Genomic DNA, 25,027 nt, shown 5'->3' with positions numbered 1-25,027 from the left:
AACCACAAAATAACACCTCTTGTAATGACTTCTACACTTCTACCGGAGCCGCGAAGGTTGCTGTAATTTTACGGAACTGTCAGTGACACCACCGAAAGCGCCTTCACAACCATTTCTCACTACTACACGCTGATTCATGTGTTTCCCGTCATACAGTAGTGAGGTATCTATGGTTACTTGCTTTGTGGTTAAGCTTTCAGAATAAACATACATGGCTTGCTTTGATTGCAGTATATTTTTTTTCCAACGGAAAATCAGTAACTGCCATATTTTATTCTTGGAAACTAGCAACTCGCTAATAGAAATCCTGTCCTGTGGTCGCGTAAAAGGGCGGGGTTCAGAATGTTGACCGTTAAGAATTTTTCCTTTGAGTTCTACCACCAGTTAGTTACGGTTTTTGATGTGGTGCAGTTCAATTTTCTACTATGGTGCGTGTTATTTGGTTACTGGTGCTGTCTTCAGTCCATGTCTGTCTTGTCCAATGTGGATTCCGCAACAGCTCAGCACCATTTCTGATGGAGGAGGAAGACGCTCTGTTGACGGTGGTGAGTAGTAAACGACACACGTTACAGTGATTGAGTCGTTAACGTTCGTTTTTTTATGTTCCCATAGCCCCAGTTAATTCGGAAGAATGGCTTCTCGGTGGAGGAACATCGGGTTCGAACAGAGGACGGATATCTGTTGACAATGTTCCGAATTCCACCCAGAAAACCGGGACTACGGAAACATCCGGTTTTCATGATGCACTCTCTGTTCAGTAGCAGTGCCGATTGGGTTCTGATCGGTCGGAAGCACGGGTTAGCCTATCTACTGGCAAATCGTGGCTACGATGTTTGGATGGGCAATGCTCGAGGTTCGCGTTACTCGAAACGACACGAGCGCTACAGTGTCAATTCGTCGCAATTTTGGGACTTCAGCTTTCACGAAATCGGATTTTATGACGTCCCAGCGTTTGTGGATTATGTTCTAGCAAACACCGGAAGCCATCGACTTCACTATGTAGGGTTTTCGCAAGGTGCTTTGACAGGTTTCATAGCCCTAAGTGACCGTTACGGAATGAACGATAAAATAATCGAACTACAGGCTCTTTCACCTGCTGTCTACATGCACCGTAGCTTAAGTGGTTTCATAAAACTGTTAGTGTCCGTTGTTCGACCACTAACGGATGCGTTGGAGTTCATTCAAAGGTACGAATTCTTGCCGTACATTGAAGGGCAGTACAATTTTTATCAAGCGGTATGTCCAGCACCGGCCCAAACTATCTGTCGGACATTGATCTACGATGTTGTCGGTATGAATCCAGACCAGCTGGACGTGGTGAGTTACTTGAGGTAGACGGCGTCTCTAAGGTATCGGCTTATAGTTTTCATATTTTGACAGAAAACGCTAAGAATTTTCCTGGGACACTTCCCGGCGGGTTCATCGCTGAAGCAGGTAAAACACTACTCGCAAATCATTCGGGATGGAATTTTCCGGCAGTTCGAGTATGGCGACTTGGCTATCAATTTGAACCGATACGGAAGTCCTCAAGTTCCCCGGTACAATCTATCTCGAGCAACGGTTCCAGTGAGAACGTACTACGGATATAACGATCACGTGGTCAACTATCTTAATGTGCTGCAGCTGCAGCAGGAGCTACCGAACCTAGTGGGAAGCTATCCGGTGCCGGACAAACTGTTCAGCCATATTGATTTTATTCTTGCTAATAATGTCAAACAGGTGCTCTATGATGAAGTTGTCCGCAACGTGGAAAAGGCGGATGCAGAAGCCTTTTGATGGAGGTCATTTTATCGTCAATAATCTGATTGTAATATGAAAATTTGGAAACTTTTGAATATTTTCTTTTTATATACGAAAAAAAAAACTCTTGCAATTCAGCCCATGATTTCGGAACACCTACTCGAAAAAACTGCACGAAGAAATTGTTCGAAAAAATTGAAAATAGGCTACTAAAAAACTTGCTCGAAAAACTAAAAAAAAAACTGCTTGAGAAAATTTACAAAAGAACTGCTTCAAAAACGGCTTAGAAACTACTCGAAAACAAGTATCGAAGAACATTGGAAAAATTTTCTGAAAATTGAAAACCTCCTCGAGAAACTGCACGAAGAGACTTTAAAAATCTGCTCGAAAAAATGTACGAAAGAAATGCTCAAAAAACTCGCAAACATTACTCGATAAGACTTGAAAAATCTAATTTTAAATCTTCTAGCCAACTACTCGAAAACTGCCGAAAAGCTCGAAAACCATCTTGAAAAACATGTTCGAAAAAAAATGGCTCGAAAAACTGCTTGAAAAACTAATCGAAGGAACTGTTTAAAAATAATCGAAAAAATACTCATAAAACTTCGTGGAACTGCTCGAAAAATTACTCGGAAACTTGCTCGAAAACTTATCGAAGAACTGAAAAAACTTTTTTAAAACCTCTGAAAATTGCTCGAGAACTCTATTCGGAAAACCTGATCGAGAGACTGCCCGAATCTGCTCGATAACGTGCACAAAAGAAATGCTCGATAAAACTCCTAAATACTACTCGACAAGACTGCTCAAAAAATCTCTTTTTAAAATTTGCTAACTACTCGAAAAACTGCCGAAAATTGTTACATAAAAGTACTCGAAATACTTTAAAAAAAGCTCGAAAAAACTACTTGAACGGAAGGGTTAATAAAAAATCCAATCGAAAAAAACTTATCGAAAAACTGCTCTACAAGCTACACGAAAAAAATTACCAAAGTACTTTGCCAAAACATTTTGGAAACTGCTAAAGATTGCTCGAAAAACCTTAAAATTTGCTAACTAGAAAAATTTTTGCTCATAAAACTAAAAAAAAACAGAAAAATATGCTTGAAAACCTCGAAAACAACTGCTCGAAACAACTTATGGAAGAACTGCTTGAAAAATTGCTCTACACGAAATCAAAAACTGCTCTGAAAATCTACTAAGAATCAATCTAAAAACATCTTGGAAAACTGTTTGAAAATACTGCTCGAAAAATTGTTGGGAAAACATTCTTGAAAAACTGCTCGAAAAAACTGATAGAAAAACTGGTCGCAAAAGCTGCTCAAAAAATTACTCGTCAATAATGTTCGAAAAACTGCACGAAAAAACTGCTAAAAAAACTTATAAAACTTATCGTAGAACTGCTCGATAAAACTACTCGAATACTTGCTCTAAAAACTGCATAGAAATTTACTCGGATACTATTCGAAAAAGTGGTTGAAAAAACTGCTAGAAAAACTAATCAAAGGAACTGTTCAAATAAATTGTTCGTTGTCACTGCTCGATAAACTGCACGAAAATATTGCTAGAAAATTGATAGAAAAATTCGAAAGAATGGTCTAGAAAAACCCACCGAGGAATTCTTCGAAAAACTGGTCGAAACGAACTGCATGAAAAATCTACTTGAAAAACTTGCTAACTACCACAGAAATGCTTGAAAAAAATTCTAAATAAGCCCAAAAAGCTGCATGAGTACGAAAATACACTCGAAAAACTGCACGAAAAGATCGTTTGAAAGAAATACAACAAAAAAAATGCACGTCAAAAATGCTCGAAAAACCACACGAAAAGGCCAATTAAAAAATCTGCTCGAAAAAACATATCGATTAGCTGCCCTTTAAACGCTACACAACAAAATTTATAAAAGCCCTTAGCCAAAATATCTTTAAAACTGCTGAAGATTACTCGAAAAAACTGTACGAAAAGACTATTCTGATAAATATGCTCGAAAGAACTACTGGAAAAATCTTTTAACAAAATGCACGAAAAATTTCTCGAAAGAAATACTCGAAATTGGCTCGAAAAGATTGCTTCAGAAATTTACTCTTAAAACTGCTAGAAAACTGTTTAGAAACTAGACTAGAAAAAAAGCTCATAAAATCTGCTTGAAAAACTGTTCTGCTAAAAAATATGCTCAAAAAACTCTAAAGCAATTGATCGAAAAATCTTATCGAAGAACTGCTCGAAAAAAATGCTCTGCACGCAATCAAAAACTGCTTCGAAAGTCTACTTTTTAAACTTGTCAACTGAAAAAATATGCTCGAAAAACCGCTAAAAACTGCTTGGAAAACCAGTCTGCACAAAAAACTGTTCTAAAACTGATTAAAAGATCCTATAAATAGTTTGTTATAGAGGTTCAAAAACCGCATGAAAAGACTATTTGATCTACTCGAAAAACTCAAAAAAATTATCTAAGAACTACGAATGGAGAAATCTGTTCGAAAAAAATTGATTAATTGCTCGAAAAACTGCTCTAAAGCTTCACGACAAAATTTTCCAAAGCACTTCGCAAAAACTAGAGCTGCTAGATTGATCGAAAAGCCTTTTATAAAAAGAACTGAAAAACTGCTCTGATAAAAATTATCAATAGAACTACTCGAAAAAACTTATTTAAAAATTCCTAGGAAAATCTCTCGCAAGAACTATTCGAAACCTGCTCGAGAAAACTGCCTAATAAATTTTCTAACTGCTAAAACAAAAATGTTAACAAAAAAACTACTTGAAAAATAGCTCAGAAAACAGCTTCGAAAACTGTTCCACTAAAAAATATGTTCAAAAAACTCGAGGAAACATTTATCGAAGAACTGCTCGGGAAACTGCTCAATACGAAATCGAAAGCTGCTCGAAAAACTTCTTAAAAACAGACTGAAAATCTACTTAAAAAACTGATCGAAAGAACTGCTAAAAAAATTACTCGTCAATAATTGTAGAAAAACTGCCCAAAAAGACTGGTAAAAAAAACTTATCGAAGAACTGCTTGATCAAAATACTCGAGCATTTGTTCGAAAAAACTGCTTCAAAAGTCGAACCTCTAAACTTGCTAACTGATAAAAAAATATACTCGAAAAACTGCTTGGAAAGCCTGTTCTAAAAAACTACTCGAAAAAAAAAAACTAATCGAGGGAATTCGAAAAATTTGCTCTTTTTTGCTAGATCCCTAGGTAGCTAGGTTTGTTTTATTCACCAGCTTCAACAGAGAGAAACAGTTGTACCAGCGTCAGCGTCTTACGGCAAAGCAGAAAGTCAAGATAGACTTGCGATTCGGTGTGTTCATTGTTTTCTGTTGGATGGGTTTCCATAGAGATAGGGACTATAATGGAACGCTGTGGCGAACGAATAAAGCGAAGCATGCTTGGTTCTTCTAGTCAATTGGGCTGATTCTTCATGTGTTTTCTGATGCAGGGTAGTTTAATTGGCAAAACCATTTCCCCGGTTAGGAGCCTAGCTACGGGTTCGAGTCCCGTTTCTGCGGTAGCACTTTCGCGACTTTCATTACATACTCCCTCGTATTTCATTTGTATTCCACATAACGCTAGCAAAATCAAAGGTAGCTATGATTCGATCGAAAAATCAATACGTCGTTATTCAGAATAAGGGCGATTATTTTTCCAATCTATTTTCCTCGTTAGATATGCTGAACTTGCTAGACTAAGGAAACTATGCAGAAGAGCTTGGAACCACCGACGCAGAAATGGGTCGGAGGCATTCGTGTCGGCTCGAAGGGCTTACAAAAATGCTCTTCGATCGTCTGAGCAAAGTGGTTGGAAAAGCCTCTGCACAAATGTCTCTAGTCTCAACGAGGCTAGCAGATTAAATAAGTTACTTTCGAAGTCTAAGGACTTTAATGTCAGTTTCTTAAGAACTTCAGATGGTGAACACTTGTCTGATGAAGGTGATGTACTTCACTATCTTTTTAACACTCACTTTCCAGGATGTATGGATCCATCACCGACAGCTCTTCCCGAGACTTTTTCCGGTAGTTACGATTCTTGGGCCCTTGCTCGAAGCGTTGTGACGATTGAATCGGTCAAATGGGCAGTTGAGAGGTTTGCTCCGTGCAAGTCTCCTGGAAAGGATGGAGTTTTCCCAGTGTTACTGCAGAAAGGGTATGAACATTTCAAACATGTTTTGAAGAAAATACTTACTTTTAGTCTTGCGACAGGATATATTCCAAGAGCCTGGCAGGAAATAATTGTCAAATTTATTCCCAAAGTCGGTCGCGACACTTATGAGGAAGCGAAGAGTTTCAGGCCTATCAGTCTAAGCTCATTTCTTCTTAAAACAGTGGAACGCATAGTAGATCACTATATCAGGAATGTTAGTTTGGGCTTGCATCCGCTACATGGAATGCAACATGCTTACCAGCGCGGAAAGTCCACTACAACCCTGTTACATGATGTTGTGTACAACATTGAAAAATCTTTCTCACAAAAGCAATCTTGCTTGGGAGTTTTCCTAGATATTGAAGGTGCCTTTGATAACGTGTCTTTCAATTCAATTCTGGAAGCAGCCCGTGGTCATGGCATACCTTCAAGTATCACGTATTGGATACACGCAATGCTTAGCAATCGACTTCTTTGTTCATCGCTTCGGCAAGCAGAGATTAGAAAGCTGAGTGTCCGTGGGTGTCCTCAAGGTGGTGTACTATCCCCACTTTTATGGAACCTAGTCGCTGATGGTTTGTTGAGGAAACTTAATAACCTTGGATTTCCGACTTATGGTTTTGCCGACGATTATCATATATTGATGACCGGTATAAGCATTAACATTCTCTTTGATTTAATGCAACAAGCCCTGCGATCTGTTGAAAAATGGTGTTGTCAGGTTGGATTATCTGTAAATCCGGGCAAAACATCAATGGTGCTTTTCACTCATCGTACGATAATCACAGGAGTTCGTCCGTTGCAGTTCTTTGGTTCAGAGGCGACTGTGGTCGAACAAGTTAAATACGTCGGGGTTATTCTTGACTCAAAACTGAATTTGTCTGCTCACATTGACTTCAGGATTAAAAGAGCTTGCATGGCTTTCGGCCAATGCAGACGAGCTTTTGGAAAATCATGGGTACTCAAACCCAGATATATTCATTGGATCTACACAACTATTGTTAGACCAATTTTAGCATATGGATGTCTTGTATGGTGGCAGAAAGGAGAAGTCGCGACAGTTCAGTCAAAGCTAAATCATCTCCAAAGGATGGTTCTGATGGCGATGACAGGAGCATTCACGACAACTCCTACTGCTGCTCTAGAGGCGCTACTGTGCATTAAACCACTTCATGTGTTCCTAAAACAAGAAGCATTATCTTGTGCATACCGTCTTAAGGTTACAGGGCTTTGGAACAGTAACCCATTACATTATGCTACCAGCCACACTCGCTTGTGGTCTCAAATGGTTACGTGGGATGAGTATTTACTCGCTCCTAGTGACCTAACTCTCACATGCAGTTTTCTTTTCAAAACATTCAATGTGAGCTATCCTCTTCGTGAGGAATGGTTGTATGGTTGTCTGTTGAATGGTCGTGCTGGTGCTGGTGTCTACTGTCGTGAAATGAGGCTGGAGCAGTCTCATTCACTTGGTAGATACTGTACTGTGTTCCAAGCAGAAATCTACGCAATTCTGTGTGGAGTACAATCGGCACTTCAGCAGAGGATCTGTGGTGAACGAATTTATTTTTGTTCCGACAGTCAGGCAGCCTTAAAAGCACTCAGTTCGAATGACTCACGGTCGAATCTAGTGATCGCATGTCGAACTCAAATTGAAGACCTCAGCATTTCAAATGCTGTTTACTTCTTATGGGTACCCGGCCATTCTGGTATTACTGGAAATGAATGGGCTGATGAGTTGGCTAGAGCTGGTGCAACGAATGATTTCGTTGGTCCTGAACCAGCTTTACCACTTTCAACTAGTTGGATAAAGCACAAGATTCGTTCTTGGGCTGCATCCAAACATGCCAGCTACTGGCGCAGCTTGCAAACTTGCGCTCAGACAAAAGCATTTCTACCAGATTCAAATCTGAAAATGTCAAAGTGTCTACTGCATTTCTCCAAGCATCATTGCAGTATTCTGGTCAGAGCTCTGACTGGACATTGCAAACTCAATTATCACATGGCTACTATTCAGCGTGCTGAGTATTATTCGTGTGATTTGTGTGAATGCGATTACGGTACTTCATATCATCTGATATGTAACAGATCGACTGAAAAGTTCGTATCGTTTCTATGAGAGGGCGCCACTAGAATTAAATCCATACCATTTCCAGTTAGTACCAACCTTCAAAAGATACGTGTATAAATTTGACAGCTTTTATTCATTTTTTTTTTTTTTATTCATCAAATTTGACAGCTGTCTGATTATTAGTTTGTGAGATATTGCATTTTGAGTGAAGCTACTTTTGTTATTGTGAAAAAAATGGAAAAAAGGAATTTCGTGTGTTGATGAAACACTACTTTTTGATGAAAAAAAGTGCCGTCGATACCAAAAAATGGCTTGATGAGTGTTATCCAGACTCTGCACCGGGCGAAGCAACAATTCGTAAGTGGTTTGCAAAATTTCGTACTGGTCATATGAGCACCGAAGACGATGAACGCAGTGGACGTCCAAAAGAGGCTGTTACCGATGAAAACGTGAAAAAAATCCACAAAATGATTTTCAATGACCGTAAAGTGAAGTTGATCGAGATAGCTGACACCCTAAAGATATCAAAGGAACGTGTTGGACATATTATTCACGAATATTTGGATATGAGAAAGCTTTTTGCAAAATGGGTGCCGCGTGAGCTCACAATCGATCAAAAACAACAACGAATTGATGATTCTGAGCAGTGTTTGGAGCTGTTATATCGAAATTAAACCCGATTTTTTTCGTCGATATATAACAATGGACGAAACATGGCTCCATCACTTCACTCCGGAGTCCAATCGACAGTCAGCTGAGTGGACTGCACGCGATGAACCGAACCCAAAGCGTGGAAAGATTCAACAATCGGCCGGTAAGGTTATGGCGTCTGAATTTTGGGATTCGCATGGTATAATTTTCATCGACTACCTTGAAAAGGGAAAAACCATCAACAGTGACTTATAATAGCGTTATTAGAGCGTTTGAAGGACGAAATTTAAAAAAAACGGCCTCATTTGAAGAAGAAAAAAGTTTTGTTTCATCAAGACAATGCGCCGTGTCACAAGTCGATGAAAACCATGCTGAAATTGAGCGAATTGCTCCCTCATCCACCGTATTCTCCAGATTTGGCCCCCAGTGACTTTTTCCTGTTCTCAGACCTCAAGAGAATGCTCGCTGGTAAAAAATTTAGAAGCAATGAAGAGGTAATCGCTGAAACTGAGGCCTATTTTGAGGCAAAGGACAAATCGTACTACAAAAATGGTATCGAAAAGTTGGAAGATCGCTATAATCGCTGTATCGCCTCTGATGGCAATTATGTTGAATAATAAAAACGAATTTTGGCAAAAAAAATGTGTGTTTCTATTAAACGATACGAACTTTTCAGCCGAACTGTTACATGGTTGAGTCTGTGTATGCGGAGCTAAAATTGAAGGATATTCTCTCGTTTCTTACCCAATGTGGTAAGGAGCTATAGTCAGAAGGGTTCATCGTTCTTCCTGGAGTGAATGAATCTCTTCTGGATTCACCTTAAATAGGGTTTAGCAGATTGTTTGGCATCCTTTAGAGGGTACCGAATTTACTTCTGCTCGTACATACTGCGAATCGTTCTGCATTCTTCCGGGAGTGCAGAATGGTGTCACTTTTGTAAGATCTCTAAATCCTCTCGGGGGTTGGAGGTTTTATTAACAGCAGACTGTTCGGGACCTCGTAGAGGTTCAGAATTTACTTCTGCTTCCACTAAATGTGATCCTCAGCAGATTGTTCAGCACAGCAGAATTTACTTCTGCTTTTATGTGTTTTTGTGTCGTCAATTTTTCCCATCCTCCTAGTCCAACCCTTACCATTTCCTTTCAATCCTTCCCTCTTATATATCGGGAAAATGATGCTAAAAACAAATTGATGGCAAGGCACAAATCTTCAAATATCAAGGGGAACGTGCCATTTGAGCCAATTTGTTCTGATTCCTGATACATTCGCCTATTATTTTTCCAATCAATTTTCCTCGTTAGATACTGATCAAATTTGAAGCTAACTCACGATGGCACTCATTTTTATACAAAGAAAAAAAAACACTTAAAAGCGCTAAAAAGAAAATTGTTAAACCAGACAATGAATAATTTATAGTATTTATTTATACCCAAAAACACTTTCGATAGGTCGCTTCTTTCTGGTTTGGTTATCAGTGTTAAAGCTCGAGATATGACGGTTGGATGAACAAGATGAGGCTGAAGGCGGTTACGTCCAAGAGGTGCCACATCGTGCTTACATATAGGAAACAGACGATGGTTGACCTTAGCCGTACTGCCGTTATGTTTTTTTTTGTTTCACGAGTAACAAGAAAAGTTAAAATGAATTAGGGTCTTCAATTATCTTATCTGGTAGCGCATAAATTGTAGATTTATTACTACTGGATCTCCCATACGAAATATGGTGACGCGACGATTTTAAAAACGAGCCAATTAATTGAGCTGTGAATGACGAAAAAACACGTAACTTCCATACATTTTCACGTAACATTTCTAAAGCAATTATAAGCCGCTTCCGAGAACAAAAGAAATCAGACTAGCTGGTCAAAAAAATACTTGCAAACCGACCCGGAAAACTGATTGAAAAACTGATTAAAGAACTGCTCAAAAACACTGCTTGGAAAATTGCTCGAGAAACTGTTATGGCGTTTTTCATTGAAAAACACTGGTGGCGTGGATGGCTCTGGTTTTGCACTTTCGAGCAGAAATGGCAATAAAACACCGTCAGAATATTGCATTTCTGCTCGAAAGTGCAAAACCAGAGCCATCCACGCCACCCGTGTTTTTCAATGAAAAAAACGGCATAAGTTGCAAGGCAGTTCTTTTGAGCAATTTTTCTCAAGCAGTTTTTCATATCGTTTTCCGGGTCGGTTTTTTCCGAGCATTTTTTGAGAGTTGAATTTTCAAGCATTTTGTTCTAGCAAAGATTCTGAGTAGTATTTACAGCAGTTTTTCGAGTAGTTTTTTAGTATTTAGCAAGTTTTAAAAGCAACATTTTAAAGCAACCAGTATTTTTTAGTTTTAGGAGTAAAAATTTCAAGCAAATTTTTCGAGTAGTTTCATTTCTAAGCAGTTCTTTTGTGCAGTTTCTTCGAGGAGTTTTTTCCGAGCAGTTTTTTAAATAGTTTTTCGGGTCGGTTTTTTCGAGCATTTTTTGGCAGTTAATAAGTTATAAGAGTTGATTTTGCATGTAATTTTTTTCTAGTAAAGTTTTCGAGTAGTATTTTCGAATAGTTTTTTTCAAATAGTTTTACCAGTATTTTTAAATTTTCAACAAAAATTTTCAAGCAAGTTTTCGAGTAGTTTTTCTCTAAGCAGTACTTTTGTGCAGTATTTCGGCAAGAGGTTTTCCCAAAGTTCTTCGATAGTTTTTTGGGAAATATTTAGAACAGTTTCTCGAGCAGCTTTTCGCGTAATTTTCCAAGTAGTGTTTTTGAGCAGTTCTTTGATCAGTTTTTCGGAGTAACTTTTTTTTCATCAGTTTTTCGTTAAGGTTTTCAAAGTATTGTTAACAAACACTTCTTTCGATCAGTTTTTTCGGTAGTTTATGTCGGGCCTGTTTTTCAGCAGCTACCAAATTTTGAGAGTTGATTTTTCAAGCCAATTTTTCACTAGCTTAATTTTTGAGTATTATTTTCGAGCAGAATTTCGAATATTTTCTTTAAATTAGTTTTTTTAGTAGTTTTTTCAGTATTTAGCAAGTTTTAAGAGTAAAATTCTCAAGCAGTTTTTTAGAGCAAGTTCTTGACTTGAAAATTTTACCACTACTAGAAAAAAATTACTTGAAAAACTGCTCGAAAAAACTACTCGAAAGCTTTACTAGAAAAAAGTTATTTGCAAATCAATTCTTAAAACTTGCTGCTAAAAAAAATACTCGAAAAATCCGACCCGAGAAACTGTTTGAAACCCTGATCGAACGAACTGTTTGACAACAATGCTCCGAAAAACTGATAGAAGAAATTGCTCTGAAAAGGTGATAAAAAAACTGTTCAGAAACACTGTTTGGAAAATTGCTCGAGAAACTGTTTGAAAAATTGAGAGAAAGTGCTTGTACGAAAAAACTGCTTGAAATTTTTTTCTATTGAAACCTTCTAAATTCTGGATAAACTACTAAAAAGTAATTAAAAAAACTACTCGAAAACTTCGCTAGAAAAAAAGTTATTTCAAAAATCAACACTTAAAACTTGGTAGCTGCTCAAAAAAATGCTCGAAAAAAAATGACCTTAAATATTGCTCGCCAAAAATACTGCTCGAAAAAAAAAACCGCTCAAAAGAACTGCTAAGAAACAAAACGAGAATCCTTAAAACTTGCTAAATACTGGAAAAACTACTTTAAAAAACTTTTCGAACTGCTTGGAAATACTACTCGAAAGCTTTGTGCAGTTTTTCGGAACGTTTTTTTTCGAGCATATTTTGAGCAGGTAGCAAGTTCTAAGAGTTTATTTTTTCAAGTAATTTTTCTCTATCAAAGTAGTTTTTTCGATCAAATTTTCAAGCAGATTAGTCGAGTAGTTTTTTGAAGTAGTTTTTTTTTGTAGTATTTAGCAAGTTTTAAGAGTAAAATTTTCAAGCAACTTATTCGAGCAAGTTCTCGAGTAGTTTTTATTAAAGCAGTTCTTTTGTGCAGTTTTTTTCGAGCAGTTTTGTTGAGTTTTAAGAGTTGATTTTTCAAGTAATCTTTCTCTAGCAAAGTTATCGAGTAGCTTTTTCGAGCAGTTTTTCGAGTAGTTTTTTTCAAGTAGTTTTTTTAGCAGTTTTTCCAGTTGCATACTGGAGAAAGTTTCAAGAGAAGGTTTTCATGTAGTTCTTTCGAGCAAGTTCTCGAGTATTTTTTTTCTATCAGTTATTTTGTGCAGTTTTTTCTAGCAGTTCTTTGAATAGATTTATCGACAAGTACTAGAGCCAATTTTAAGCGGTTTTCAAGAAGTTTTCCTCAATAGTTTTTCAAGTTCCTCAATAGTTTTTCAAGCAGTTCTGTGATGTGTTTTCTCGAGCAGAATTTTTAGTAGTCTTTTCGTGCCGTTTTTCGAGTAGGTTTGACAAGCAATTTTGCTCAGTTCTTTCGATCAGTTTTTAGAACAATTTCTTCGTGCAGTTTTTCGAGAAGATTTTTTCGAGCAGTTTGTAAGAGTAGTTGTTTATGGAGTACTTTTTTATGTCATTTTTAAGTTTTAGAAGTAGACCGGATCCGACTTCGTAAATTAATGGCAAAATGGTGCGCTCGATTTTTTCAGGAACCAACAAACCGACTTCCATAAACTTGGAATCAAACGCTTTCATTGTTTCGTAGTTAAAAAAAATCTCAAATGGAATTTGAATCAATTTTTCACATTAGCAAAGGTGCTCGCTCGAGAAACCTGGAACTGACCCGGGGTCATTTGTTTTACACAAACAATTTTCACGAAACTGCATATCATGAAACTAGATTCGAAACTAGCTTCAAACGAGCGGTGTGACAACAGTTAGGGTGAAATTTGGATTAGGTTTGGCATAAAGCGGAAAGTAACTGGCCAGAAAAGCTTCTATCTCCTCTGCTATGAATGTGATATTTTGCTTCTTTAGGATGAAAAACGGACTCCTGGAAAAGTGAAAGGTTTCCAAATCGGGCCAAACAAACTAGCATGCTGACGAATCAGTGGAAGTGGACCATTCTTTCACGCATATTTTAACACTTATCACAGATTTTACCGCACTCACATATTGCTTACCATATCATAGTTTCTTTCTAATAGCAACAGCTTTCATTCTTTCTTTTGTGTTCAAAGTGTGGCTAGTTCCGAATCGTTTGAATGTCTCGATTAAAACTGAAGTTTTGATGTGCCTTCCAGCCTTAACGAACAATTAATTTATTCATCCTTCGGCCAAAACCCAACCCAAGAAGGGCGAAGTTTAGTATCTAGTAAAAAACCGTGAACTAACCTTTCTACCTGTAATAGAGAAAATGTTTTATTGTCACTAATTTACAATTTAATGATGATGAGGCACCGAATAAAGGTCCACTGAGCAACTGGTACGATGTTGTGGTGATGATGATGATGTGATCAGTATACGACGGCTCCACCTCAGACAGGTCATTGCAATTGAAAGCACACACGAATGAGAAAACGAAACCACGCAACGTTGCAACCGTATCATCTTTACGGCGCGGATATTGAGAGAAATTTGTTCAATTGAAGATCACTAAAGGTGAGTACGTTTTCGATTGGATAATGATAGACGTTCAGCTTGTCGAAAGGTGTTACGGTAATTTTCATTCATTGTTTTGACTACAAACAGTATTACACTTATGAATGGTTGTTTTTTTTTTTTTTGTTTATGAATAAAACCCGCTGTCGAAACTGGTCCAGCAGGTCCGCAACTGTCAAGCACTGTCTCTAACCCCACGGCCTACTAGATGTTGATAACCTTTGTTTAGGCTATAAAACCGCATGACAGAATTTTTGACTTGACAGCAGCCTACGTCGGGGTAGAATAAGAAGCACGAAATGCTAATTAATGACCCAGACCAAAGCGCCAAAGACACCGCCGGTCTAGCAGAAGAAATGCTAATGTGAAATTCACACACACGCACACGCACACTGCACGGCAAAACAAAATCTACCGGTGGGGATAGGCTCCTCGTGGCTGAGAAAACTGAAAAAGGAAAACAGAAAACCCACCGAAATTAAGCTCGCCAAATGGCACCGACTGCGTTTTAACAGTCGATGAAACCAAGTGCGCGCAGGCGGATCGCAGTCCGGTGTGGCCACATTCTGTGACGGGTGAATTTTTGTTTTTAATTTTTTTGCCGAGTGCTTATTATGCTTTGGCTGCTGGTGTCTCGTCGTCGTGTGAAATCATAGCTTATAATGTCGTGGACGGGGCGGGTTATGTGCTTACGCTTTTCGTAGCTAATGTAATAAAAAAAACAAAATTTTACATTTACAAGTTTTTGGAGAACAGGAAACAATAAAACTACCATGCTACCCATCCGATACTGGTTGCTGTTTTCTTCAGCCTTCATAATAGTTTCCTGTAGTGTACGCAACAGTTCTTCACCATTTCTGATAGGAGACGAGGATGCCCTGTTGACGGTGGTGAGTTAGAGCGACGGATGCTAGGGATTTTTGCCCGAAACGAAAGTGAGAAGCTCTCGTCGCCTACTGCGAGTATTACCGAATTCGAGTCGAGCTTCTCGTTTTCACTCGGACAAAGACCTGAAACCAGGAAGTGATTGCGCCGAATTGATACCCTGTTTCCTGTTCCCACTAGCCTCAGCTGATCCGAAAGTATGGCTACGATTTGGAGGAACATCTCGTACGAACCGAGGACGGATATCTGCTGACAATGTTCCGAATTCCACCTCGGATACCGGGACTTCGCAAACATCCGGTGTTCATGATGCACTCGCTGCTCAGCAGTAGCGCCGATTGGATTATGGTCGGCCGGAGGCATGGGTTAGCCTATCTACTGGCAAACCGTGGCTACGATGTCTGGATGGGGAATGCACGAGGTTCTCGCTACTCCAGACGGCACGAGCGCTACAGTGTTAGTTCGCCGAAATTTTGGGACTTCAGCTTCCACGAAATCGGCTACTACGACATCCCCGCCCTGATCGATTACGTCCTGGAGTATACCAGAAACCGCCAGCTGCACTATGTTGGCTATTCGCAAGGTGCCATGACATGTTTCATAACGTTCAGTGATCGTTTTGGGTACAACGAGAAGATCATCGAACTCCAGGCGTTGTCCCCTGCCGTGTACATGTACCGTAGTTTAAGTGTTCTGATGAATCTCATTGCGTCGACAATTCCGCGGTTGAGGGACGTTCTAAGTGCAATCCAAGTGTACGAGCTGTTGCCGAACGCTGAAAAGCAATACCATTTCTTTCAATGGCTATGCCCATCACCGGACCAAACTATTTGCAGGACGGCACTGTACGACCTAGGCGGTAAAAATCCGGCCCAGATGGATGCGGTAGGCTAAGTGAAGTAAATGGTTACCAAAACGTGTATGTTTTTGTTTTTGGTTTACAGAAAACTCTCCGGATATTCCAGGGTCACTATCCGTCCGGTGCTTCCTTGAAGCAGATACAACACTACGGCCAGATCATCCGTGACGGCATCTTCCGCCAGTTCGATTACGGTAATCCGATCACGAATTTGCAGTGGTACCGAAGCACCCAGCCTCCCTGGTACAATCTGTCCCGGGCAACGGTTCCGGTCCGGACCTATTTCGGATACAACGATCACTTGGTTAATTATCTGAATGTGCAGCAGTTGGAGCAGGAACTACCGAATGTGGTGGAAAGTTATGCGGTGCCGGATAAGCGCTTCGGCCATTACGATTTTACCATAGCGTCCAATATAAAGGAAGTGCTAAACGACAAAGTGGTGAAAAACGTTGAAAATGCGGAGAGAAGGTGGAAAAGGAATCGTGCGCATTTTTACTGAAATTAGTTTGGCGACGCTTGCAAATGCCTAATGTTTAGTGTAGAGTAGTCGATTATGTGCCAGTGATAGAGTTTTTTGAGTGAGTGCATTCGTAGGAATCCAAGTCACAATCTTACGAATGTTGTGATGTTATGAATTAGCATAGATTAACTAATATAGGTTCCTCTGACTGATTAAACAATGTGTTCAAATGAAAAGTTGTGTTACGTTAAACGAGAATGTGTGTGATTCGGTCAATTTTTTTAATATTAAAAAAGTTGAATCTTGTTTCATTTTCAAGTTCAATTTATACAGCATAACGAAAATGCCCAGTTGCCGTGGTTTCTGAGGTTCCGTGCTGGATTTTTTCTTCCTCTCAGTAACGGTAAGATACCAAATCCAGCAAAAAAAACGAAACACTTACGTCGTTTGAGAAAAGGCTGCAGTCGTTTTTTCAGGTATTCTGTATTATTAATGTCGTTTTTGCTTGATGTCAAACCTAACCCAGTTTCCACCCTAACTGCTTTAAAGTTTGTTTGAAGCTAGTTTCGAACCTAGTTCCAACGTTGTTGAACTGAAAACCGAGTCAGTCAGTGGTTTTTGTCTTTCTCAAATATAGCATTCGAGTACGCAAAATGTGTGTGTGTGTGTGTGTGTGTGTTTTTACAAGGTGAAATACTTTATGTACTTTCCCAGCTCACGCGCTCGGTAGCTGTCAAGCTACCGCTATTGTGAACCAGCGAGTGAGACTGACTGAACCTTACCCACTAAAACACCTTGGACATCTTGCCTCGATTCCCCCGGAACTAAGCTAAGCTCAATACTTCGGGGGAGGCTGTGCTCGTGCACGTCTTCGTTTGGGAGAAAATGAGCCCCTGCGTTTCTCTCTTTATCCATCTCGATCCACCTTTGGCGCCTCGACGATCCAATGCCGCTACGTCGCGCCAGACTACTCGACTGATCCCCGACGATGGATCTAGCCTACACCGACGGAGAGTTTCCCGGAGAGGATGGCTTCCGGTTCACTGGTGCCCCGACGATCTTAACGGTACTACGCTACGGTCTACTCGTCTAGTCCCCGACTAAGGACCTAGACTACCCCGACGGAGAGTTCCTCGGCGAAGGAATTTCTCCCGGCACCGAATCCCCTTTTACGCTACGCGGGACACCCGAAGGAGTGGCGAGGTCGGATCCGCGATTCCGGTTGGAACATGGCTTTCGGTTCGCTGATGCGGTGTTGTGGCGTCTACTCGACTAGTCCCCGGTGATGGATCTAGCCTACACCGACAGAGAGTTCCCCGACGATGGAAGTTCTCCCGAAACCGACGTTTTCGGTACCCGTATACGACCCGACCGAAAGGATGCCAAGGTCGGTCCAGTGGTTCCGGTTGGGAGATGGCGTTCCCTGGTAGCCCGACGATCCTTACGATGCAATGACGTGGTCTACTCATCTTGTCCCCGACGACGGATCAAGACTACACCGACGAAGAGTTCCCCGACGAAGGAAGTTCTCTCGAGTCGACGCTTACTCGCTGATCCCTTCTCCATTTTCGCTGCAACTCCGAGAGTATCTGTGTTACCACTCTGTTTACTGCATTCCACGTGCCATCTTCACGACACATTTCCGGGGACAATCGAAAATCACATGTTCAGGTGTTTCTTCAACATACTCACACTCCGGACAAAATGGAGACGCGGCGTGACCACACCGATGCAGATGCTTCCGGAAACAACCATGACCAGATAGAAACTGCGTTAGGTAGAAGTTTACCTCTCCGTGTTGTCTATTCATCCACGGCGACGGCCGGTGAGTCCATCTACATTTCTCCGTACTGTCCCACTCCTGCTGCCACTTCGCCATCGAATCGATTCGAACCATCGTTCGCACGTTTCTGGTGGTTCTACGCTGATAACACTCGATATCCTCTGCCAGGGTGATGCAGATTGGGATCATTCCGGCGATAACGTTTGCTGCTTCCGACGTTATTGTCCTGTAGGCGATCGTGACTCGTATGACCATAAGCCGGAATGTTCTGTTCAGCTTTTCACACACACAGTGTGTGTGTGTGTGTTAGATTTAAATGAAAGGTCTTCCTGAATGTCATTCGAATCTGACTTCCGGTTCCGGAATTACAAAGTGATACGTGCAAAAATAATGAAAATAATCTCTTTGACAGAAGGGAGTATTGTCTACACGATATGACGAACCGTTTCAGGCACCTCCCTGTTATGGAAGCTGAGTCCTGAAACCAACATAGTTTGCTTCGGTGGCGTTGTTGCCAACAATAGGTTAAGCTACGTTCATACCATTTTGATACGCACAGTATATAGTTATAGAAATTCGGCACTATACTGAAAATCTCAAAATTTTCAATCCGGAGCAGAAAAATTAAAAGTCGAAGAGTTTTTGTTATCGGCAACCGTTGGGTAATATTATGTTATTGTCTTGTATATGTTGTAATAAAAAGTGTTTAATTGCACTTATATCGTATCACAGTAGTCATCTAATTAGTGTCGTATTTTGGGTAATACTTGATTTTCAATCAACGAATTGTGACTAAAGACGAATTGTCACTAAAGAAAAGTTCACTGCTGATTTTTTTGCAAACGCGATTCTCACTGAAACTGCTCTCATATGCCTCAAAATCAGCAGTGAAAAGCTCACTAGCGAACATTCATTCTTCTCGATGGTGTTTAAGAAAAACGTTCGCACATTGAATCTAATACGAGGTCTGTTCAAAAAGTTCCCGGAATTTTTTAATTGCGTGCGTCTGGAGAGTCCGGTGGTCAAAATTTTTTTTTTTTGTGTTGGTACATATGTCCCTAATGTATGGTGAAATTTTCAGCTGTATTCATTGTTTACATTCTGTCTTGTAGCGGCTGGTGTAGACGTGTTTTTTTGAGCTCGGCGATTTTTGATAGTTTAAACAATGGAAGAATTGAAGAATTTGTATTAAATTTTGCGTGAAAAATGAAATAAAGTGTAACCAAGTGTGCGAAATGTTACAGAGAGCCTACGGTGAGTCTACTATGAAAAAAACAAGTGTTTACGAGTGGTATAAGCGTTTCCAAGATGGCCGCGAAGACGTTGAAGACGACGAACGCTCCGGTCGACCCAGCACGTCAATAATCGATGAAAATGTGGGAAAAGTGAAAAAAATGATTATGGATGATCGCCAAATCACTATTAGAGAAGTTGCTGATGAAGTTGGCATATCAGTTGGCTCATGCCATCATATTTTTTCAAATGTTTTGGGCATGAAACGAGTGGCAGCAAAATTCGTTCCAAAACTGCTGAATTTTGATCAAAAAAACAAACGCATTACCATCGCTCAGGAGCTGTTAAACGACGTCAACGACGATCCAAATTTACTTGAAAGGGTCATAACTGGTGATGAAACATGGTTGTACAGCTATGATGTCGAAACAAAAGCACAATCGTCCACGTGGAAGCACCCAACGTCACCAAGACAAAAATCGCCGAGCTCAAAAAACACGTCTACAAGACAGAATGTAAACAATGAATACAGCTGAAAATTTCACCATACATTAGGGACATATGTACCAACACAATAAAAAATAAATTTTGACCACCGGACTCTCCAGACGCGCGCAATTAAAAAATTCCGGGAACTTTTTGAACAGACCTCGTATTAATGAGATTTTAACATTGAACAATACTTTACAAAAACTACAAACTTTTCGAAGCATTGAGACCGGTAACTTGGGAATAAAAGCTCGAGTTGTTCTCTGTGAATGTTCTCTAACGATTAGCAAGCGCCTAATGTTAATATTGAATAAAACATACGTTTTATAAGGATTCGTTTTAGCAAAAACCACTGGTAGCGAATCCAACTTCCAACTACATTTATTTCTTTCGGTCTGAAATGCCGCCCACAAATCCTTCGATTTGATGCATTGCTAGCAGAAATGATTTGCTTATAATTACCTGTGGCTGAAAATGCCATCTTTTGACTCAGGCTTCGAAAAATTTGCATAGCAACTGGCAATAGCACATTTCATTTTACTGTCACTTTCAGCAATACTTTTAAATCACTGTTGTTCAATGCCCAAATCCCTGGAAACTCAGTTTAATCACTCTTTCATTGAAAATTCAAGCAAGAGAAAACAAAATGCGAAGCGCATCCGATATTACAATGCATCCAAAACCTAAAATACAATCAAATCGCACTGGTGTCCAAAGTTAATTTAGTCGAACCCGATATAAGTATAACTCTAGTCTTGTATTCTCTATAACCAGTTATTTGAATTCTTTTTGAATAAGAAAAGAAATTTATGGTTTATCATAGTTTGATTATATTCCGTCGAAATCGTTTCCTTATATGTTGGTGCAACCGCATGAAGAAAGATGTGAACACTGCTTAAACAAAGCATTTGACAGCGAACTAGAACTACAGAACCAAAAATTTCGGCTACAAGCCAACTAGATGCAGATGACGAACGTGTCACCGCACAGTGGTTCAAAAGCCCAATTTCACGCTCTTAATTGATAACTCATTAAAACGTGATTTTTGAAGTACAATATCTTCAGCAAAGTTGCTTAGAATGATAGACGCCATCTTTAGGAAAATTTTATTTATGTGATTAATCCCCCTAAAAGTGAAAATATAAGTTTAGCTCAAGGCCACTATAGGGCTAAGTTACTTCGACAAAGTTGTGCAGAAATTTATTTTTAACAAATTTGCAGAAGGTACTATGCCCGTAACTTGAGTGCAATTCATAATATTTTTTTTGAAATGGGTGTCCTAAAACCAGTTCTTGTAAGAAAACATATATATTTTCAATTTATATGAGTTTTTCATTTTCTACAAAATCTTTCATCATTAAAAACTACACAACTTTCTCAAACATACTATACTGCTATCATTTCAGTTTAATAAAATAGAGCCAATTTTCATGTTATTTTTTACAAATATTCAACTTGTATATCATCAAAAGGCGCAGAAAGGTGCAGATGAGACTACTTACATATCAAACTACTTCAAAAGAGCTTTCATACCGTGGTTGAATTACTCGTCTGCGATCGTCTGCAGACGAGATATGTTCTTTTCAAATATCCTTGTCCTTGACATTTGCAATGATTATGTTCATTAAATATCAGATCAGATTTCAGTATATATTTGTTACCATGGTAACTCTCATAATAAATAAATTTCTACGGACATCGAAATCCACAAATAGAAAAGTTTAGTAATAATTAAAGTCGTTTTTTTTAAAGTGAGATAAGAAGTAACGACTTTGAAAAAGGCAATCATCATGTCGAATTACGTTATGTCATTTTCTGGTAAGTTTTTCTATAGAAAAGCTCTGCGGATAAATATTCTCTATTCCTAAATTAAAGTGTAGATAAACGCTTGCTATATTGTGCTGTTCATAACGATTAAGAAATTTCTTTTATACAGATGTCGGGAGTATTTTACACTCAAGCAGTCCAGATCACTTACGAATCGTAACCTCATGAATTGGTTATTAGGTTCATCGGATCCTGTCGTGGATGGCCAAAACAGTCCAAGAAAAATCTGTCGGACGATGGTAAGAGTCTTTTAGCTTTAGGTTAAGAACATTGTCAGCTATATCATAAAATGAATACAAATAAATAGAAAATGAGTTTTGATAATAATATTCTCGACCAGGAGATGCATAACTTTAATTTTTAAAACAGTTACTAAACTATTCAATTTATAGACTTCAATGTGTAAAAATATCATATGTTGTGGCAATTACCATGGTAAAAAAAATATATAATATATCGTTTAATAGAAACACACATTTTTTTTGCTTTCTCATATCCAAATATTGGTGAATAATATGTCCAACACGTTCCTTTGATATCTTTAGGGTGTCAGCTATCTCGATCAACTTCACTTTACGGTCATTGAAAATCATTTTGTGGATTTTTTTCACGTTTCCATCGGTAACAGCCTCTTTTGGACGTCCACTGCGTTCATCGTCTTCGGTGCTCATATGACCAGTACGAAATTTTGCAAACCACTTACGAATTGTTGCTTCGCCCGGCGCAGAGTCTGGATAACACTCATCAAGCCAATTTTTTGGTATCGGCGGCATTCTTTTTCATCAAAAAGTAGTGTTTCATCAACACACGAAATTCCTTTTTTCCATTTTTTTCACAATTACAAAAGTAGCTTCACTCAAAATGCAATATCTCACAGACTAATAATCAGACAGCTGTCAAATTTATACACGTATCTTTTGAAGGTTGGTACTAACTGAAAATGGTATGGATTTAATTCTAGTGGCGCCCTCTCATAGAAACGATACGAACTTTTCAGCCAAACTGTTATATATATATATATATATATATATATATATATATATATATATATATATATATATATATATATATATATATATATATATATATATATATATATATATATATATATATATATATATATATATATATATATATATATATATATATATATATATATATATATATATATATATATTGAAATCTGATCTGACATACAATACATTGTAAATGTCAAGGACAAGGATATTTGAAAAGAACATATTTCGCCCGCAGACGAGTAATTCAACCACGGTATGAAAGTTCTTTTGAAGTAGTTTAATATGTAAGTAGTGTCATCTGCACCTTTTTGCGCCTTTTGATGATATACTAGTTGAAAATTTGTAAAAAAAACATGAAAATTGGCTCTATTTTATAAAACTGAAATGATAGCAGCATAGTATTTTGAGAAAGTTGTGTAGTTTTTAATGATGAAAGATTTTGTAGAACATGAAAAACTCATATAAATTGAAAATATATATGTTTTCTTACAAGAACTGGTTTTAGGACACCCTTTTCAGAAAATACATTATATCACGAATTGCACTCAAGTCACCTCCTGCAAATTTGTTAAAAATAAACACAACTGCAACTGCACAACTTTGTCGAAGTAACTTAGCCCCCCTATATTGGCCCTGAGCTAAACTGATATTTTTATCTCACTTTTATGGAGATAAATCACAGAAATAAAATTTTCCAAAAGATGGCGTCTATCATTCTTAGCAACTTTGCTGAAGATACTGTACTTCCAAAATCACGTTTTAATGAGCTATCAATTAAGAGCGTGAAATTAGGCTTTTGAACCACTGTGCACCGGGGAGGTTTTAGGTCGGTGAAATGTAAAAACCACAACCTACTGCGATGCCGAAAAAAAATGCGAAACTCATCTAGACTGACAGTTTCGAAGCTGCTCCGTACAACTGTCGGACATAACCGCATGTAATAACTCTTTCATCCTCGTTGAAGGCAATTCACGTGGTGATCGAATCGTCCCCGGATTTTACTAGCGAACTCAGTGCTTAAAATTTGTATAAATTTCGTCTCGAGTGGCAGTCGACCTTGCTTTCAGTATTTTGGACGATAAAACCGGAGACTGGATGCATAAAAAAGTCACCGTTGTCTTGATAATTTGAGAACTGGGAAAGTGGTCCGACGAACCCGTTTGGCCTTCAATCGAACTAGCTTTTGTTATCAGAGAGGTGCGCTATATTCGATGCTCCGTCAGATATGGTGCTGCTCACTCAATTGCTTATCGAAAGTCACGGTAATCCCAAAAGAACGCACGTGAATTGCTTTGGTAAATGTACCAAGTCATGACTAACGAAAACAAAACCGAAAGTGGGGACAATGAAGATTGCAAATTTTTGTTCATTTCCAGTCACTAATCGACACTCGGTACAGTTCAGGTCATTAAATCTCGATTGTGCCTTCCAAGTGACACACATCGCGTGACAGATTGTTTGGGATAAAAGATTCGTGGGGACAGCACTGTGTGACAAACGACGTCCATTAGGTCCCAAAAGCCGAACGTAACTGGTTCTCTGAATTATACCCATAAGACCAGTCACGTACCCAGAGGGGGGGGCCGAGGGGCCCTGGCCCCTCCCGAAACCAAAAACATATAATTATTTAGAATGTGACATGTGACAGACATGTGAGACCAAGAATTAGGTACATAAGCAATCTTAATTTTAATTAATTTTAAGTTTATTTATACCCGGTTTTAACCTTACTATGGTCTTTCGCCGGGTTCATAAGCAATCTTCAGTAACATTATTTTTAGTCTTTGGGCCCCTCCCGAAATGAAATCCTGGGTACGGGCCTGCATAAGACGTCGGCGGCGATCGGCTGATTTTTTCCCCCTTTCGGTTAGTGTTGCAGTTTGTAATTTTAGTTTGAAAAGAAAACACACGATAATCATTTAGCATTAGTCTTCCTGACAGCTCATTTATGTTTATCACGAAATACCTTACCTCAAGCTTTCGTTTCCATTACGAAGCAACTGAAGCTTTCCTCAATTATTTAGCACTGGGTCTAGGAAGTTCTGTTGAGCAATTAGGCTTTATGACAGTTCATTTTCAATCACAACTACAAATGAGATTGGTTTGTTTGCATCCGGAAATGCCAGTATTAATTTCCTTCAACTTCGGTCGGTGCGTCGAGATTAGTTTAAGAATTTCTTAAGCCGGATATTAATCACGTACCGGACGTCGAAATGTTCCGTGTCGTTGACGTTGTGTGTCTTCTTAAGAAAGCCAATCCAGTGGCAGTTGGCTGATGTCACGCGTGAATCGCTCTTACAAATTGTTTTGTTTTCATCACGAAATATATTGGCAACCGATTATTCACTGGGGTCATCGTTCTTT

General features: G+C 38.9%; 3 protein-coding genes across 3 annotated transcripts; 2 read left to right on the top strand and 1 right to left on the bottom strand.

Moving 5' to 3' along the window:
- Window positions 1-425: 425 nt before the first annotated feature.
- LOC131426292 (lipase 1-like) lies at window positions 426-1,776 on the top strand. The gene is made up of 3 exons (XM_058588952.1): window positions 426-545; window positions 613-1,317; window positions 1,381-1,776. Exons 1-3 carry the CDS (start codon window positions 426-428, stop codon window positions 1,774-1,776), a joined length of 1,221 nt encoding a protein of 406 aa, XP_058444935.1.
- A 12,854-nt stretch (window positions 1,777-14,630) lies between these two features.
- Window positions 14,631-16,580, top strand: LOC131430525 (lipase 1-like). Its single transcript, XM_058595616.1, has 3 exons — window positions 14,631-14,995; window positions 15,171-15,875; window positions 15,935-16,580. The coding sequence occupies exons 1-3, from the start codon at window positions 14,879-14,881 to the stop codon at window positions 16,349-16,351; spliced, it is 1,239 nt and encodes a 412-aa protein (XP_058451599.1). The 5' UTR covers window positions 14,631-14,878; the 3' UTR covers window positions 16,352-16,580.
- A 1,338-nt stretch (window positions 16,581-17,918) lies between these two features.
- On the bottom strand, window positions 17,919-18,350 carry LOC131426217 (uncharacterized). The gene has a single exon (XM_058588831.1). The coding sequence runs from the start codon at window positions 18,348-18,350 to the stop codon at window positions 17,919-17,921; it is 432 nt and encodes a 143-aa protein (XP_058444814.1).
- Between the last annotated feature and the right edge of the window lie 6,677 nt (window positions 18,351-25,027).

This window comes from Malaya genurostris, chromosome 1, assembly GCF_030247185.1.
Source record: "Malaya genurostris strain Urasoe2022 chromosome 1, Malgen_1.1, whole genome shotgun sequence".
NCBI lineage: Eukaryota > Metazoa > Arthropoda > Insecta > Diptera > Culicidae > Malaya > Malaya genurostris.
This window is presented reverse-complemented; position numbering and strand designations above follow the sequence as displayed.